General features: G+C 43.0%; 1 protein-coding gene across 1 annotated transcript; it reads right to left on the bottom strand.

Annotated features, from left to right (window-relative positions):
* Positions 1-17,307: 17,307 nt before the first annotated feature.
* Positions 17,308-19,663, bottom strand: LOC119445881 (calphotin-like). Its single transcript, XM_037710184.2, has 3 exons — positions 19,635-19,663; positions 17,512-18,841; positions 17,308-17,420 (listed from the first exon to the last, which is right to left on the bottom strand). Coding segments are annotated over exons 1-3 (1,335 nt in total). The 5' UTR covers positions 19,638-19,663; the 3' UTR covers positions 17,308-17,418.
* Positions 19,664-19,898: the final 235 nt, after the last annotated feature.

The raw sequence follows: 19,898 nt of genomic DNA, 5'->3' as shown, positions 1-19,898 counted from the left end.
CTAGCTGAGAACCTCGCCGGGTAAAATATACACATATTAAGAAAACTAGTGTGTATCCCGCGGCACTGTGATTCAGATTATATCATCTTCAAATCATGATCCTATCGTATTGTAGCAGCAACATGCGGAGGTTAGAAGACAAAGAAGTGGTGTAAAGCGTGCGTGAACTGGGCGGTTGATCGTGCCAGACTGGTCTTCGCCTTCGGCTGCTCCCTTCATGTGCTTTCATCTATCATCACCTGTAAATAAATCCACACCTCCGTAACAATTTGGTGGAGGTGCTGGGTAGATCACCCTGGACGACCACCCAGCTCTACCGACATTGAGGTGGAGCAGACGCTTGGTTGGCTTGCCACCACAGGCAGCCGACATGGAAGATTCGGGAGAAGGCACTATCGGCAGTGTGAGCCCCAAGAGCATCGCACAGGCCAGCTACGGGACACCGGAGCCACATTCAAGCACCTTTACGGGGAAGCCGGACGAAGACGGGGAGGACTGGTTGAAGCAGTACCAAGTAGCCCTTACAAAAATTTTTAATGTGTTTTTTAGAGAGTCTTTTGAACTTGTTCGATAGAATTCTATTGTGTTTATTTTGACTGCTTATAGAATTTTCCTATAGAGTTCCAACAGTTATTTGGCCACCGCATTCTTATAGGAACTCTGAAGACACAATTCTATAGAACATTCCTACGGAGTTCCTTTTAAGATACTAAAGACAAATTTCTATAGAACATCTCTACGGAGTTCCTTTTAAGATCCTAAAGACAAATTTCTATAGAACATTTCTATGGAGTTCCTTTAAGATTGTAAAGACGAATTTCTATAAAACATCTCTACGGAGTTCCTTTTAAGATCCTAAAGACAAATTTCTATAGAACATTTCTATTGAGTTCCTTTCAAGATTGTAAAGACAAATTTCTACAGAATGTTTCTACGGAGTTCTTTTAAAGATCGTAAAGACAAATTTCTATAGAACATTTCTATTGAGTTCCTTTCAAGATTGTAAAGACAAATTTCTTTAGAACATTTCTCTGCAGTTGCTTTACAGACCCAAAAGACAAATCTCTATAAAACCTATGTCGATGTTTGTAATGTGCTTGTACTTTGCCGAGGTACTAGAGAACTGTACTGTAGGCATTAACGATTACAGTAAATGCAGTGGCAAAAATAATTGGCACTACAACCACAAAGTGATCTGTTTTAAACGTTTATTGCACTTCAGACTAGATACATGCATCATACATACTACATACACACTTTAGAACAGTCAGCATACATGCTTCAGCCTCGAACTTGCAACACACAAACTGTAGCCGCCAATGCGCTTCACGGATCAAGCTGGTGGTGCTAACATACGAAACAGGAAAACATTTGTGGCACACTCGACTGGAGTTGACATCTGAGAAAAGCAGGTACAAGAAAGCTTCGCATTAAAACTGCAGAAAGACCTGCTGTTCCAGCAATGCACATTAAACAGTTGGATACTAAAGCCTGAAAGTAGATTCATATCAATGTGCACAGATATATGTGCACTGCAATGTTTTGCGTCAGCTCCACAAAACCACACTAAACTTATAAAACACAGCATTCTGGCCTATTTTGAAGTGTAAAAAGAACACTGGCAGTCCTTGTAAAAATGCAGCGAACAGTGGTACTCCTGGAGAAGTGCATCATATATTGTACAAAGCTTAATAAGCTTGAATGTTGTTATAAGGCAAATTTTGAGATCAGGCTCAATATTCCAAAATTATGCTGGGAAATACAAACATGACTGACGCACACCAATACCTAAGAAAACGATTTAGCTCAGGAGCTCCTATGCATGTGAATAGTGAAATCGTTTTTCTTGGCAACCACAGGACTGAACTTGATGTTTGTTATTTAAAACATTTTTAATTGGTGTTATTTACATTTAGACCAATTTTTATTAAGAATGGTTGAAAATTGCACAATTAAAAAAAACTTATGTTTAGAACTATAACTCCCCCCCCCCCCAAAAAAAAAAGCTAGCAAGCACAATTCTGTTCTGCAAATCGGAATTGGCCTCGAGCTTTAGCTAAGGACCAACTCCGATGTCCCTCCTTAAATACGTGTGAAATTCCTAAATGGTTTTGAGACAACCACAAGGCTATTTTGAATTAAATTTGTAGCATTTGAGAAAGTTAAGGTCTACCGGTTGTTGGAAGAATTTCAATTCAGAGCCTAAAGTAGAAATTATTAAAAATAGGCAGGTTTAAAGAAAAGTAAAAGCATGAAGTTTAATAATCCCCAACTCTGCAATAAAAACACATATCACAGTTCTGCAGACTGGATCAGCTATGTCTTAAGTCAAGGAATTTGATATATGAATTTACAGCTTGCGTGAAATGTTCCAGTGTTTATAAGCATTTTGCACGTCCTACTCACAAATTAATGATTGTATTTTAGAGCAGTATATGACACGTCAATTTCGCCAACTTTAGTTATGGATTAGGTGCAACTAACAGAACGGTGATATCACTGTTCTTTTTTAGTAAGAGTTGTTAACTTAATAGCTTCGTTTCTTGGAATTTCCGTGGATTTGTATGAAACGTCACTTGAATAAAAAATGTTACATCATGCTTGTGCTATGCGAATGATGCTTTTTTAAATGACATGTATACTTTGATTTAATAATGCTTTCCCATTTTACCTAATTCCTTCCTGGAGGCATGTAAGGCTTTAGTGAGGTATAAACAAATAAATGTAAATTATTTAATACTTAAATAAATAAATAATGTGGTTTGTCTCAGTATTCCAGTTTTTATCACCAGCATGACCTGTATGAAGCTTTGGCTACTGCTCACATGTTGCAAGTTCATTCTTACATGATCGCCCACTACTTCACTTCCTGGAAAGCAGCGAGGAAAGGCTAGCTTTTAACCTCGTTGGTTCCGCCTGGTACTCTGCCACGGTGAAGCCTGCAAAATACAATTGAAAATCATTTTAAAAAGGTATAATGAACATTTAGCCATAATGTATAGGCAGGCGCAAACATGTCACAAATATATATATCTACAAATGTGGTAGAAATATTTATACGTATATAGTTGTAGCACTACACTGTTTCATTTAAGTATTTCAGAAAAAAAATTATAACAAGAAAGTAGCAGAAGTATCTCCGTGAAGAGGGACAGTTCTCAGGCAATCACTTTTGAGAATATTTTCACTTTCCCAAGATTTTGTGACACTAGAACTAGGCCAATGCACCGACACTAGAATGCCATTGCTAGTGACAAAAATAAAGTGTTTCCAAAAGACAGCAGCCCAGTTGCACATTAACGCCATCTTGTAATGACAACACATTTTAAGTTTAACATATGTAAGCAAGCAGGAACACCCATGAACTAAGGCTCCTATATAGACATCGCGCTACGCATAGCAAACAAATTTTTGGAAGAAAAAGAGAATGATCTACTGGCTTCTATTGTTCAGCGGGTGAAACAATATTACATCTGCCGTTCACCATAGTTCGTATGTGCTATGCGTAATATGGCAGTATTCAATTTCTCAGGTGGAGCTTGAGATTTTGAGCAATCATGATCACAATGCATTTAACTATCTGTTGCATGGGGACCAATCAGACTTTTTTAGGGTTGTTTGCAATGAAAAGTTTGCAATGCCAAGTTTGGACTGCCGTCCTCAATTTCGCATTGCTGTCACAGTCAGAGGAAAAAATTGGCTTTATCGCTCAACCCCTGGTCCGTATAATTTTCTCTCCTAGGCGCATGTTGAGGCACCGGCCAGTCTGCGCCATGTACATTTGACCAAATATGCATATGATCACAGAAATAGACAACACTACCCCTGACAGACACAAGACAAATTTAATGGTATCTTTAATAAAGCAAGTCTCCCTGGCCAGGGTGCCTTTCTTAGTCCACTTGTACACTGCTATGCACATGTATTTCTAACGAAAAATAAAGCAAGCAGGATAGGCATGGCAGCCCGTAAGCGAATTGAGAAAGGCAAGCAGGCAAGGGAGGCTTGCGTCGGTGAGAAATACCACCAAATTTGTCCATTACGTGTCACAGGTAGTGTACTGTACTCCTTTCACATGTGGTCAAACTTACCTAGGGCAAACTGGCCGGTGCCTAAACATGTGCCTAAGAGATGACCATATTTCACTCAAAAGACCAGTATGCTTGTCCTACTTGGCCATGCATTGTCACAATAGGGCATAATGTAGGATTAAGATTGTTCATCTGTGTTCACCCACACTGAAAAATTAACTAGAGAAATCAGTGAGGCATACCACATAAATAAGAAGACATGTGTGAGCGAGCTTTCATTAATAATGCACGAAAAAAAGATATCCTTTCTAGATGACAAGGGATCGAAATCAGTCTGCCTATTTATTACTGAAGTAACTGAGCAGAGCGAATACTGACCTTCATATTTATTTTCAGCAAATTCAAGCTAATCAAATGTGCATTTGCCAGACACAGTTTTTCTGGGAACAGGACAGAAATAACTGGGAAGATATTAATGATAAACAATGGTGTGCACACTACGTGCTTAGACTTGTGACATATGTGGCAAATTACACTACAAATTCTTACAAGCACAGGTAACTGCATGAGCTTGCAGCACAAACAGGAAAAATATGGAAATAAATGCAACAGCATAGGAAACAGTTTTAAGACAATAAAACCAAACTAAAAAGCGATAAACATACTGTGTACTAAACAAAAATAAAATTTATGTTGCAGCCAAACAATTTATGCAGGAAAAAATACTAAACATCAGGACATGTTAGGTCTAGTTTTATACAGAACATGATAATGTGTGCATAATCTTTAAGCACACATGTAAGTAAGTTGAATACAGTTGCATAAATATTTATCCTCTTTAGTAAACTGCATAAACTAATGTGTCGCTAAACTGAACCATGAATGATACCAAGATCCAACTTTTTTGGAACATGTACATTTCATACATACCTGACATGAGCATCCAGCCATGCTGCTGCAGGCACTCGTATGGGGTCTGCATTTCTGGGGGCTCCTCCTTTTAGTGGACACTGTTGCGGGCCAAGGCATCACCACTACAAAATGAGTGGTGTTAGCTTATAGCAGTGGAGCAATAAAGTTGTCATATCGTAAACACATGCAAGGAGCACCTAAAATAGTCACGAGAACAATGTCTGCACTAGTACATGATGGCAAGAGAGCAAAAGGTTGAAATTATTGAATGGCTTGATAATATGGACCTCTTCATCAAAGTAAATTTTTGGGCACGTCGCAACTGCACATTACAATGTATTTTAAAATTTTTTAGAGAGTCGTTTTTTTATTACTTAGATTAAGCAACTTTCCCCCACCATGTTTATTTATGTGAAAATTATGTCAGAACAGCTTGTCATGAAAAGAAAGCTATACTAGTAAGTAGCAAGCTGTGATTGGCTTACATTTTTTTCCTGCTGCTCGTAAGCCTAAAACCTCGTAAGCAGAGATTCCCCACAACGTCGAAGCATTTATAAGCAAGGAAACGTCATTGATAGAATCGGTGAAGAAGCAGGTGGATCGTTACTATGCAACTGCAGCAGAAAAACGGGAGCTCACGCACAGGTGCACAAGATGATTTCCGAACGTAATCTATCTCAGCGGAAGAAAACGCTTATCAGGATTATCAATTTCGCATTGTGGCAACAAATTTGCGTAACTAAATTCTGACAACCAGTGCGCCGCAAACATCAGCACAGATTTCACTGTTGCCGTGGGTGTTATATTTCCTACGTCCACAAGGCACTCTATGCACACGATAAGCACGCACAACACACGTGTAGTTAGCAACTACGATTGCTTACCTTTTGAACAGTACGATGAGATCGAAAAGAGCTCTCCGCGTTGCCAGTGCTGCGTCGACGATGTTGATCCAGCATACATGCCGTTGCGTAATGGACGAGCTGAGGCACGCTAATAATACGCATTATTTCATCGCGACGTCCACAAAATTTTTCACGACCACCCAAGACAAAGGGAACACACTCCACGGCATGAAAATCGTTGGTCCACATTTGCCTGGCGCGCCACGAGTACGGCGAGTTTGCAGTAGGGTGCCTCGATGCCAGCGCCGCCGTTCAGGGTGGTGCCAACCTTTGACCGCCCCCGCGCCGCCGCTTTCTCGCTGCGACGCCATATTGTGTCACAGCGAGCCGTTGCGATTGCTTGGTGCCGGTGCGGAGTTCGAGGCACAGTGCGCGCGGATGCTTCGCGGACGCTTCTACTTGCTAGACAGTGTTCAGCCGCATGACTGACAAGCTATCAAGTGCATCGTGTCGACATGACGGGCTGTTGTGTTCCCAAGTGCGCCGGATCGACGCGTAAAGGACTGCGTTGTTTTCGCTTCCCCCGGGACCCAGAGCGACGGAAGAGATGGGAAGCCCAAGTAAAGCGCGATCACTGGAAGGCAACGGATAACTCCTGCATTTGCGAGGTAAGTGTCAAGAATGTTTAGACTACCGCACCGTGTTTTTTATTTAAATAAGAAAGTATTCTCTGATCCTCGCTCACGTACCTACGTTCGCTCACGAACTAAGTAAGCACTGCACCGATGCTGTCTGAGTAGCGTATGGTTTGCGAGCGCGCGTCGCATAGGCTTTTTTCGTTTTGATGGGCCAAGTCTGTACCCTTATTTTAAGGACTGACGAAGATGCTTAGCCGCGAAATAGTCTTACATTAGCTACGAATCGTCGCGTAAGCCACCTATTTTCCTTTTTCACGGGAAGCACACATCGTGTGTGTCTCTTGTTTCTTTTTTTTTTTCTTTAGTTCGGTACTGGTTATTTGGGACTAAAGAACGCAGTGCTTCGTCTGGGGAGACCGGCTGTTTTGTACGTGGTAAGCGAAATTGTGATTTTCTCTGATTTCTCAGGAGATATCTTGCGGACCTCAGGGTGTTACGTTACACTATAGCTGATTTTTTAGACTTGTACATATCTGTAGCGTGGTGATCGTAAGCCGATGGTCATTCGTGCTCATTCCCAATCGTAGTGGGTACTGTGACTGTCTTTAAATGCCTGTGCACGGTATGCCCAGGTGTAGTAGAGTTAAGGGGCATCATGGGACCAAAATGTTTCGGCCCTTTCTCGCATGGTGTCTGTTGTAGCCTGTGCATTTCTTCGAAACGTGTGAAGCGAGGTAATACAGCATTGCTTCTGCTAAAATTTATTTTTAAGCACTGTAATGGGTTCTCTGTATTTACAAGGCAACTTTTCATATCAATAATCACTTTTGTTGTTTTACCTGTACTTAGAAACACTTTGAAGAGGACCAGTACGAGGTAAATCGACAGGATGGGCGCCGTCTGTTAAAGTCAACAGCCCTACATCATCATGAACCATATTTTCGAAGTGAAAAACATTGCTAATCTGTATTTGACTGTCTTAGTTTCATTTACGGTTTTTGTACGTGACATGTATGCAGTGTTGTTTATTTTTTCAATGTAGTTATCAGTGTTCTAATAGTTATTTATGAAATGTTCTGTACTTGCCATCGATGTGTTTGGCTGATGCGACGTATTCGATGGTAGCTGATGTATGTATTCTGGCTGGATATCTTGATTAATATTACCCGCGGTTGCGTTTTCTTGTTGTCGATTGATATTGTGTGTAATAAGGTTGATGTACTCACTTGAACCCCCCCCCCCCCATGTAATGAATAAATAAAAAAAAACTCTCTCTATCCCGAATTGTGTGTCGAGCCTACCTTGCGAATTAATTTTTTTATCTCGTCTTTCACCATAACCTTCAGGCGCCACACAGTACATATTTTTCATGTACATATCTCTTTCATGATTGATTGTACTAGACATTATAAGTAAACGTATTTTGTGCATCGTTTGATTTCTTGTGTGTACTACGCAAGATTGACACAGACAAGTTACGTTACATATTTCTCTACAGCACTAACTAAACCTTATTTTCACATCGTAGTTATTTTTACACCAGCTTAATCCTGTCAGCACACAGTTTTGTGGGCAAAAAAAGCAAAAATTGCGCGTAGATATTGTCAAATAATTGCAACGAACGCGAAGAGCACGCGCAACGCAAGGGAAACTAACCGCCGTGCGCGAGTGGCTGGCTACGGTAAAGGAGGCGTGACGTGGAAACCAAAATACAACAGCGAAAAAGAAAAACTTCCACACACAGGGGGTCGCAAACCTTATATACCAAGCATCGAAGCGCAAAAAAAAAAAAAAAATAGTGCGTATTTTAAACATACACACGGCATATTAAATGTGATTGAATTAGGCAACTTGGGGCATGTTCCCGGCGCCATACATTTACGTCTTCGACTTTCGACGAGTTAACGGCTATTGGTTATAAAGATATGCAGATGGGACACCGATAAAAAAATCCTCATCAAGGCAAAGCACTTGGAAGCGCGCCTCGAGTAACACTTTATGAACGTAAGCGTAGCTGAGTCTCAGCTCGTGTGACACAATATGGCGGCGCCAGCGGGGTTGTCTCCACCCTGGACGGCGGCGCTGGGCATCGAGGCACCCTAGTTTGCAGCGAGACGCAGGCTACCTTCCGGCACTTTCATGCACACGAACTACACCACATTTCATTACGGCAAACCTAAAAACACACGATCAAACAAACACATCGAAGCAGCGTGCACTACCGATCAGCACATTCAAGACGGAGGAATAACAACACGACTTATTTTACCGGCTGCGTGGGACCGGCGCCGCCAGCACCGTCTGTATACTTGTGAGGCTGTTGTGGCCTCCGTGATGCCAGCAATAATAACCACTACAGCACGTTTTTGTGCCATTTTGTGCCCAATTACGTATATATATGTTGCGAGACAAAAGGAACCATCGACCAGTCTATATCGTACACTACAATTTAGCGCAGGAAGAAATTCCATGACCAATTTTTGCTTTAGAATCACTTATGCCGCAAGTAGCCAAGAAAGCATGGCCTTCGAGATTCGGTTATGCGATCCTGAGAAATCCGTGGCTGGGGCGTGATTTGAACGATTTGAACTCCGATCACCTGCCTTAAAGCGCCTAAATGACATTTCCCGCCGCCGTTAGCTGCGCTACTTGGGCCGTAACTTCGTTTTAAGTAGCTTCCTGCTATCGTCAACATTGAATGTAGCCCAGAAATTTTTCACACAATCTCGGAGGTACACATGGCCGTGTGCGATGTTTCCGTGTACTTTGTAATTGTCCGTCGCAAAGCAACAAATATGCGATGGTTCTTAATTTTGCTCGTGTGGCGCAGGTTATACCCATGTCGTCCGTATCTTGCTTTCGTGTCGGTGTGTTTATCGTGCGCGGACTGCACTCATGTCGTTCGTGCCTTCACTGTGTATCGTGCGACCTACGAAGATTCCTCGAAAAAACTGCATGTCTCTGCAGCGTGCATGCGTCGCATTTTAGTGACGTAGGCCAAAATGTGCGGCGGCGTTCTGTGTGTTTGCTGCCAAGTGCTGCAGTCACTGCGTTCCAGCAGATAGACGCCGCTGCTTACGCGTAGTTTTGTTTGGTGTTCCTTGGTCGTCTTTGTGATTCACCTGCATCGGTGATAGAAACCACAATGCGCTTCCTTGACGTTACTTTGTGCAATTTCGCTTTTTGTTTTGTTCGCCTTCTTCAGTGATTATAAAGATGCTCTTGCTTGATAGTAAAAACCCATGAAACGGGTTTGAAATAATCAGGCTTTTTATTCCTTGGAAATTGGCGCGAGTGGTAATTTTACAAGAGCTTAGCAACAGCTCTGTACATCGCGCTAAACAGCAAAATATCTAAACGTGTTACAGTACGTGAATCTTACTATTATGTGTCAATATCTCAGTACGTTCTCTGCTGAGAACGATTGTCCAATTCGCTCTGAACTAGCGTATATATATATATTTTTTCATATCATTTGTTGCAAGTACAAAACTTTGCATGGTTGCACTGCTGTCTTTTCGAGTTCAGAAAACACTTTGAGATATTATTCAGCAGTATTCGACACCTCCTATTGAAACGTTTATAGAGTGCAAATATAGAGCCATTCTATAGAAAGGCCGCACGGCAGCTTCTTTAAACGTTCCTCTATAGAATTCAGTGCATATGTGAATACACACACTATAGAACGCTTATAGAGTGGGAATGGAGGGCCAGTCTATAGGCAGCCACAATAGAAGTGCTACAAACATTCCATAACATTCTTCTATAGAATTTAATACATATGATGTCAATACACCCTACATGCAGGGTGTTTCACGTAACTTGAGCCAAACTTTAAAAATATGCAAATGCCACCGTTGCTGGACCGAACTATCCAAACCAAGGTAATGTTGTTAGCCGTCGCTTGGAGATACTCACATAATTTTTTGCATTCCCCCTATTTGATAATTATTCTTAAATAATTAATCAACTTCTGAAATATTGCCGCGCGACTGGCCGTTCGAGGCACTTTGCGTGTATTCGCGGGATTCTTTTACACTCGTAACAACACTTTTATGCAGCGTGTATTGAGCAACAGAAATATGTGTCGCGAGTATTTCATGTTGCGCTGCAATTTTCTCATTGATAATTTTTATCTAATTATAATACTTGAGAAGTTCAATAAATAATTAAGACTAATTATCGAATTAGGCGGAATGTAAAAATAATTTGAGCATCTGAGTACGACGGCAAACATTACCTTGGTTCTCTCCAGCTACGTTGCATTTGCATATTTTTTATGTTTGGCACAAGGTAAGTGAAACACCCTGAAGTATGCTTAAAGAGCGCGAATAGAGAGCCGCTCTATAGACAGACCACATTAGAACTGCTAGAAATTTTCTATAAACATTCTTCTATAGAATTTAGTACATACGATGTAAATGCAACCTCTATAGAACTTTTACAGAGGGCGAATGGAGAGGCAGTCTATAGACAGGCAGCATTAGAAGTGTTAAAAACCTTCTATAAGCATTCTTCTATAGAATTTAGTACATATGATATCGACACACCCTCTATAGAACGTTTAGAGAGAGCGAATGGAGAGCTTGTCTATAGACAGGTGACATTAGAAGTGCAAAAAACTTTCTATAAACGTTCTTCTATAGAATTGAGTACGTAAGATATCAATATACCCTCTATAGAACATTTGTAGAGGGGTAATTGAGAGCCAGTCTATAGACAGGCCGCATTAGAAGTGCTAAAAACGCTCTATAAACGTTCCTCTATAGAATTTAGTACATAAGATATCAATACACCCTCTATAGAGCATTTATAGAAAGCCAATGGAGAGCCATTCTATAGAGAGGTCACGTTAGAAGTTCTAAAGACGTTCTTTAAAGAATACTTTATAGAATTCAGTACATATAACGTCAGTACACCCTCTATTTCACTTTTATAGTGTGTGAAATGACATGTTTCTATAGACAGGTTGCTTTAGACTTCGTATAGAGATTCTATGCAGACGACTCTATAGAGCGCGAGTTCCTATAGAGTTCCTTTTGACTTCATAGGAACTCATTAGGAGTTCTAAAGGAACTCTAAATTCATTTTCGTAAGGGAGTGAGTCGCCACAACCACTGGAGTACTGCGAAGCAGCTCGAGAACGCGGTGGTAATAAAAGAGAGCGGGCCCGGTCTCTGCTACGGCCCCTACTGCTCCCCCGGGAAAATCAGTGATGTTATTTTGACGGTAGAGCGCAGTTAGGGAAAGAAAATGTTATCGTAAGTACCTTGACTCGAAAACAAATTAGAGCGTATTTTTTTAAACTGGACTGAATACACAATAAATAAAAAAGTAACTTCTATTTTACATTCTTTACTGTAATATGCGTTTGCACTGACTGTTCCATAACCCAATGTATCATAAAATGGTGCACCCAAGACATGTTGACTGTTGTGCTTATTTTTGAAATTTGATAGACATCATTTGGGATGTACAATACAATATGCATCTTAGCTTTTTTGTTCGCTCAGCGTAATTGATTTTTTATAAAAGCTATATAATCATCTGAAATGATGAATGTTGCTTTACATGTTCAATTTTTTGTTCTGCTACACTGTAATTGTATATCCTAACAAATGAGAGCTTGATATGTTGTACGTATGCCGATAGGAGACTTACTGCTGCCAGGTGAGGGCCTTCAGGCACATACAAGCTGTATGTCGGAGCTTTTCGCCTGGAGGACTCCAAACAATGTTTGTTTAAAAAAAAAGTAATTGCCAATTGTCAAAGGCGCGAGAAAGGTATAATCTGGCATGGCTGACCCGGCAGGCGCGAGAATGTCTTTCCGACGTACCGCGACCGTGCGCGGAGAATAGGTTACACCAGTGAGGAACTTACCACTCGCGACTACCGTACTTGCTACCAATTTGGTCTGCCTGGACACATCGCTAGGTACTGCCCTCACCACCAGCAGCGAGCTCCGCGATTTTATTTCTACACCCATCCTACGTCCGCGGTCGAGCCGTGGTCGTTCCCCGTTTCCTTTCAACGACGGCAACAGGAACGCGCGACACGAGCTGACTCCCCGATGTCCGACCGCAGCCTTACCCCACCACCGACGCGACAACGGAGATCCCCGTCACCGCGTCGTCGCTTTCGGTCACCGCCACCACTGGGAAACTAGCTGATGCGACCGATGGGGGCGAGGCCGCAGTAGGATCACCTTCACCAAGACCCCCTTGTGCAGTGATGTTAAATAACAAAGTGTGTGCTTATGTAGACAATGTGAGTACAATAGCATTAGTCGATACCGGGGCTGCCGTCTCTATAATGAGTCTGGCTTTCAAAGATCGTCTTGGGCAAAAAAGTATTGTTTGCTTGGGACCGGAACGCTACCTTTCGCGGTGTTGGTGCAGAACTGTTGCGCCCAATTGGTGTTTGTTGTGTATCGATCACCATAGGTAGTCAAAAGTTTAGGACTGAGCTTACTCGCACGCGCTACCCATTACGTTATCTTAGGTACTGATTTCTTACGTGAATGTGGGGCGTCTTTGGATTGTGGTAGTGGCACCATTTCTCTGCGCAGCGCCGTGCGTACTCCCGTGACCAAATTCATTAATGATAACCTCGGACATTTTCTCGGTGTCGCATGATGCCTTTGTGCCCCCACGCACAGCAATGTTCGTACCCGTACATTCTTCTCGTCCTCGTAAGGGATGCGGTTATAGCTTAGTCGAGCCCAATTTCAACAACGCTCCCTTCATGTGCTTTCATCTATCATGCCCTGTAAATAAATCCACACCTTCGTAAGAGTATTGCATGTATTGGGCTTGTGAAATTCGGGTATGAGAGGTATAGCTATGAGCTCAAATCATGCTGAATTCCGGAAGAAAATTGCGCGATTTCTCGATTCTGTTAACCGCGTAGGGATAATTTTGTACCTGTCATCTCAATATTGAATTTACGATCATGGAGACAAACACAAGAGCTGTTTGGGATAGCCGGCACTAAGGTGGCCTACATTTCAGTGTTTCTACACCTTCAATAAAACAAACCTACAATTATAAGCAGTCCTTTGTTGAGTTGTATGGTTATAAATTGTTCACAAATTGATCAGGCCCCCGAGCCTCTTAAAACCAGTCTGGATAGCGAGGTGTAAAATATTTCAATTTTCGTGAAGAAGGTACGTAGGCCTAGATGACAGTAATTTCGTCAAATAAATAATGAAATGTTTCATTAATCTTACTGTAATTTCGCGGGCGCGAATGAACAACGTGGAGATCACCAATTGAGCATAGCTATACGCACCGCGACAAATAGGCAAAAATACACCAGGCGCCATCACCCCCTAAAGAAATTTTTGAAATTTAATAATGAGAAGCCTGTACTAATAATCCTATTGGCCTGATAATCCTGCCGTATACTTTAGCTGATTGATTATCTACTCATGTGTAAACTAATGACGGTCCTTGATTGATGACATTGGCGCGATTCATTGTAGAATACATTTTGCGGAAGTCAGTTTTTTCTCTTAGTGAATTGAAGTCAAGTTTTTCCCTAATTTTATTGGACATTACCTTGGTGTACAAGACAGAAATCAACCTAATGCGCCTATATTTCTTCAATTCTTTAACGCCTACGTTCGTATGAATTAGTGTAGTGTTGGCATCCTCGCAAAAGCAAAATCATATTGGTATGCTTTGATTACTGACTGACTTCAACTTTCCTGTTGCAGCACGCTTCCAAGAGACAATAATTGAAAAGAGATTAATAATGAAAACAATTCCTTAATAACCCTAGTGAATTGATGATCCTGCCACTGCTAAGCTGATTGATCATATACTCATGTGTAAACTAATGACAGTCGCTTTTAGTTTTGGTTCACCGCGATTCATTTTGATAGCCCCGCAGCGCATGCTATACATTAAAGTGGCTTGCGCTCGATACTCGTGATGCAGGAAAGTGAGGATCTGGAAGTTGGCCCTATGTAGATATTTGTTCATATTCCCGTTCGTGTTTCTTTTATTAGAAACGAGTGTTAACATGAAATTACAGTCTCTTTATAGAATAAACCTATTGCCGACATTTGGTAGCCTACAGTGGCTCCGGCCATCGTAGAAGATATTTGGACAGGTATATCTGATATCTGAAGATACACGATACTTTAACTGACGCATACAAAGTTTTGAAACTGATAGACGTCTTTACGAATTTATTATGATACAGATATAAGATACCCGAAGACCATCTTGAGATAGTATCTAAGATACACGTATCTTCGATACTGCCCAGCCCTGCAAAGTACCGCGTTGACTCGCTGGAGAATTCAACCTGATGAACTGATAAGCTAGATTTTGAAAGTGGTGCTTCCGACAAATATTCATTTACCATTCGCTAGATTTTATGTCCGGCAGACAATTTTTATACTTGAAGGGGCAGTCATCCACAAATTATTACCCACCTTCAAATCTGAGAGAAAGCTAAATATCTCCGCAGTCTGGTATTAGCATTTCGGGCCTCGACTGGCATATGCTAACGACATTGTTGTATACCGTTATACTGGCTGCTGCTACAGGCTGCTCGGGAATTGAACGTTTTGCGAGATTCCGTGGTTCGTAAACTTTTGTCGTTGACTGTAGATCTAATTATTATTATTATTTATTATTTGATTTGTAAACATATACACAGGAAAGAGAAAGCGAGAAGCAAGGCTGGCAACTGCCACCAGAAGGGGCACAATGCCTGCCCACTCTTCGGAAAGGACGAGAGAAACATAGAAGGAAAGATAGGAAGGAGGAGAGGAAGGAGGAGAGGAAGGAGGAGAGGAAGGAGGAACGAAAGAGCGAGATGACAAATCTCAAAGAATAAAGTAAAACATACAGTAGGGCCCGTCCCTGCAGGTCAAGCTACTAAAGAATGTAAAATAAGAGAAATAGTAGCTGGGTTACAAAGAAAAACATTGGAAAAGGCAGTATTAGAGTATTTTTTTACATAGACGAGAGGAAGTCTTCTTTTACCGTTAGAAGGAGGCGTGGTAACGCCGAATAGATATCAAAACAAAATACAGTTACCGATCGCACCCCGGATTTTGTCTTTCTGGGCACCGTCGGGGTGGCCCGGAAGTTCTCTGGAATGGCTCCTCAAGACGTCATAGATTTTGACAATATTGGTATGAATGTTAACTGTTTCTCAATAAAGGCTTACATAACGTCCTGCGTGAAATAAATAATCAGCCTAACATGTTTAGATAACCTATCTAGCGCCCAAGTGCCTGAAATGTGCCAAAAAAGTGAAATTCATAGCGTCCCACCTTGGAGGATGACACGGATGTTACCAGAAGAGATTAAAAAAAAAACAACGGAGTTTGGTCTCTAGTCACTCAATGACACCACATATATATAGAAACTTTATTTGGCTGTAAATATTTTAAGGAGCGGTGGTAGGAGCCCCTCAGTCCAGGGCCCCACTGGCCTCTGCCGCCTGCCTGACCTAGCTAATTAAGGACTTTTGTCCTGCCAAGTCGGAACGGGCGAGCTGTGCCTCCCACTGCTCCATTGTGATATTATTAGATGGCCTATGAGGGTGCTTAGTACAGTCCCAGGTTACATGTATTAATGTAGGTATGCCACCGCACACTTTCTGTTTGCAGAAAGAATATTCACAGTTTTAAACTATTATTTTAGTTTTCTAAACCGGTTTCTAGCTGCTCAAAGGCGACAATCTACTGATGGATGTGGTTTCCCACCGTTCACTACGTACAAAGGCCCCTAAATATTTGACCTAATTTTTGCCGTGGCCAACGCGGACATAAATCAGTGGTTTGTCCTACTATGAGCCATGCCTTGACGACGAACTGAAAAAGGATTGCGCAAGAAAACCTAATGCGTAATAACCTAGCGGCTTGAATCATTTCCTCATTTAGACGTACTCCATCAAATTCGCCTTCACTTGGCGTCACATCACATCCTCCGCGCTACCCTCTCGCCCTCAAGAACATTCCGACACCGATCCTCGCATCATCCTCATCTCAATACTTGGAGGTGAGGGAAGATAATGGTGAAGATGCCCTCAGAAGAGTGCCTACGTCTGGGTCGTTCAAGCGACGACCTAAGTTTGATTCACGAAGCTCTAATACGAGGAGGTCGCCGGGATCCATGGGCACCTCCACATTATAAGAAAGGGAGGGTGACCGAAAGCTTTATAGGACAAACATGAGAACGATTGGACGTCAGAGGGAACGATGATGACTTGTGTTCATGTGTAAGCAGCTAACTGTACACTCGGCGCTCAGAAGGCTGTTTTAGCCTGGCATTACGCGCAGAGGTTCAATTGTGTCAAGTAGAATTGTTCAATAAGCGATCACTTACAAGTGCAAGCACATGCACAATGTGTTCAACAGAATTTCCTATTTTGGCAGTATTTGACCAAAAATACTGTTCAGGTTATCGGGCGGCCACTCTCGATGGACTGACTTCTAACAGGTAGTGACATTTCTGCGAAGAAATGTGCACCTCCTTTAGAGATTTCAATAGTCTTTAAATATTGTATTTACAAATAAGAATTAGAAATTCTACAGTGCCATCATCAATTGCAGCGCCTGACGTTACTAAGATCATGGAAGTAATAAACATTAACATTATAACAGCGGAAGCAGCAGCATCTTATACTCGTAAAGTAATGGTACCACTATATTTGATAATGAAAATAAAATTCAGTCTTAGTGGTGTCATCATATCATTTGTTGCATTCTTTCCCGCGAGCAGCGCCCGTAAATGGCTGACGAAAGCCTATAATTTTGAGTAATGAGGCTATATTAGTGTTACGCCGGAGCCCAATGATCCTTATTGCGATGCGGACAGCAATCAAAATCGCTTACCATTACCACCACCTTTTTGGACAACAGAAACATTTATTTTGACAAATATTTAACAATATGCACAACTGAGCCTAAGCACAGCATAATCTTCATTTCCTTTTCGACGCACCATGTCCTCTTAAGAGTGGAATTATTTCTGCAATGAGAAAAAAGCACGCATGACGCATTAGTTTGCGGGCTATTAAACCTCGCACTCTGCCTTTTAGCAAATGCTATAATGTACTTACACTTCTTCCTGCGGACGAGGGTGTTGTAGTCGAAGGGAGTGCCAAGACCATATCCGTAGTTCAGGCCGTAGACACCAATTCCGTGGCCGAGGCCATAGTGACCAGCGCCGTAGCCTAGGCTTCCAACACCGTAGCCGTAGACTGGGGTGGCGTGGAAGGCAGCGAAGGCTGGGGCAGCATGTGCGACAGTGGCGACAGCTGGGGCATGGTGAACGGTGGTAGTGGCAACAGCTGGGGCAGCATGAACGGTGGCGAAAGCTGGAGCAGCGGCGTAGGTGGCGACTGGGGTAGCGTGGGCGACCGTTGCCACTGCAGGGGCAGCAGCTACAACAGGGGCAGACTGGAACACCTTGGTGACAGCTGGGGCAGCGTATGTGGCGACAGCTGGAGCGGACTGGAAAGTGGTGACGCGGGACACGGCAGGGGCAGCGGCCACGGTGGCAACAGCTGGGGCAGCGGCGACAACTGGGGCGCTCTGGTAGACTTTAGTCACAGCTGGGGCGGCCTGGTAGGTGACGTGGGACACAGCGGGGGCAGCAGCGGCGACTGGGGCGCTCTGGTATACCTTAGTGACAGCTGGTGCGGCCTGGTAGGTGACGCGGGAGACAGCTGGGGCGGCAGCGACGACTGGTGTGCTCTGGTAGACCTTAGTCACAGCTGGGGCGGCCTGGTAGGTGACGCGGGAGACAGCTGGGGCGGCAGCGACGGCTTGGGCACTCTGGTAGACCTTAGTGACAGCTGGTGCGGCCTGGTAGGTGACGCGGGAGACAGCTGGGGCGGCAGCGACGGCTTGGGCACTCTGGTAGACCTTAGTGACAGCTGGGGCGGCCTGGTAGGTGACACGGGAAACAGCTGGAGCAGTGGCAACGAGTGGGGCGGACTGGTAGGTGGTGAAGCGGGACACGGCTGGAGCAGCCGCCACGGTTGCGACGGCCGGAGCGGCGGCGATTACTGGGGCGGACTGATAGGTGGTCACGCGGGACACAGCTGGGGCAGCGGCAACGGTGGCTACCGGAGCTGCGGCGTAGGTAGCGACAGCTGGAGCAGCGTGGACAGCAGTGACAGCTGGGGCAGCGTGAACAGCGGTCACGGCTGGAGCAGCATGGTAGGTGGAGACGGCACCAGCAAGAGCTGGGGCGGCAACGGCGTAGCTGGCGGCTGGTCCATAGGCAAGGCCGTGGCCGACACCGAAGCCGGTGAGGCCAGAGTAACCGATTCCGTGGCTAAGACCATAGCTGGTTAGGCCGACACCATGGCCGAGATTGTAGCCCCCATGGAGGAACCCAGCAAGGGCGCTGGAGGCCAGGGCCAAGACGACGAGGGCACGGAACTATAAGAAATCATTGACATTACATAAATGATAAGTTTGTGTACTCTTTCTCTGAACAGTTGAGCTCGTATCATTTGAATGGCGCTTTATTGCAGAACAATGAAGACCTATGTGAATTTGTTTCCGCAGCACCCGATTTCAGTTTTCCACAGTATTTACGTAAAATTCATCGTTTGTGTGCGGCTTCCGTTATTCTAAAAAATATTTTTTTCGCAGGCTATGCATCATCACAATTTACGTGCGAGACTACAGATACACCGACTACCTATAATAAACAGTGCGTTTATTTAGACATGGATAATTTGGGTACATTTCTTTTGTTTTATTAGGCAAATGGCATTTTTTGTGTTTACTTTTCTAAAACAAGATAGAGAAGTTTGTGTTCGAATGATGACTTTATGAAACTTTACACTTGAAGTTGATAATACGAGAGGTCGAAAGAAGTTCTACTTTAGACCGCATTGCAGTATTGAGACATTATATCTACTTGAATGTAATTGAATAAACGTTCTATTTAAATCCATTGTTTTCGCTGAAGAAATGGAATGAGTAGTCTAAACAATTTTTTTTAGTTAGTGTGGTCACAGCCAAAGCGCGAATAAAGCCGAAGTCTGAAAAATGCTAAAAGCTCTAATAAATAACGAAGCCTTCCACACTTTTATGCGCATCTTGTCACTTGCGATTTTCTATCTTGAAGCTGAAACTGGATATGGTTGACGCTTACATGAAGTGAGTGAGCTCTAAACACTTCCAACCGACTAAGGATGTCAAGCACAAGGCGGATGGGGCTTACCATGGCTGTGGCAGTAACACCGCTGAGAAACCGAGGGCTGCTGATGTTTCCTCGCCTCCGACTCGCTTATATACCCAATGTGAGAAGAGTGAAATCAAAAGGGAAAGAATGCTTAGCTAGTGAGAGAGATAATGCAAGATAGTGTCACTTTTAAGCATAATTTCATTCTTAGCTGGGTGAATTCGTAGAACCAAAGATCCGGTTGAGCACTCACCGTTATATTCTTTAGCAAGAATGCAGATTGCCGTTTTTTATTTAGTCATT

Source organism: Dermacentor silvarum, chromosome 3, assembly GCF_013339745.2.
Source record: "Dermacentor silvarum isolate Dsil-2018 chromosome 3, BIME_Dsil_1.4, whole genome shotgun sequence".
Taxonomy (NCBI): Eukaryota; Metazoa; Arthropoda; class Arachnida; order Ixodida; family Ixodidae; genus Dermacentor; species Dermacentor silvarum.
The sequence above is the reverse complement of the archived record's forward strand: the minus strand, read 5'-3'. Positions and strand labels throughout refer to the sequence as shown.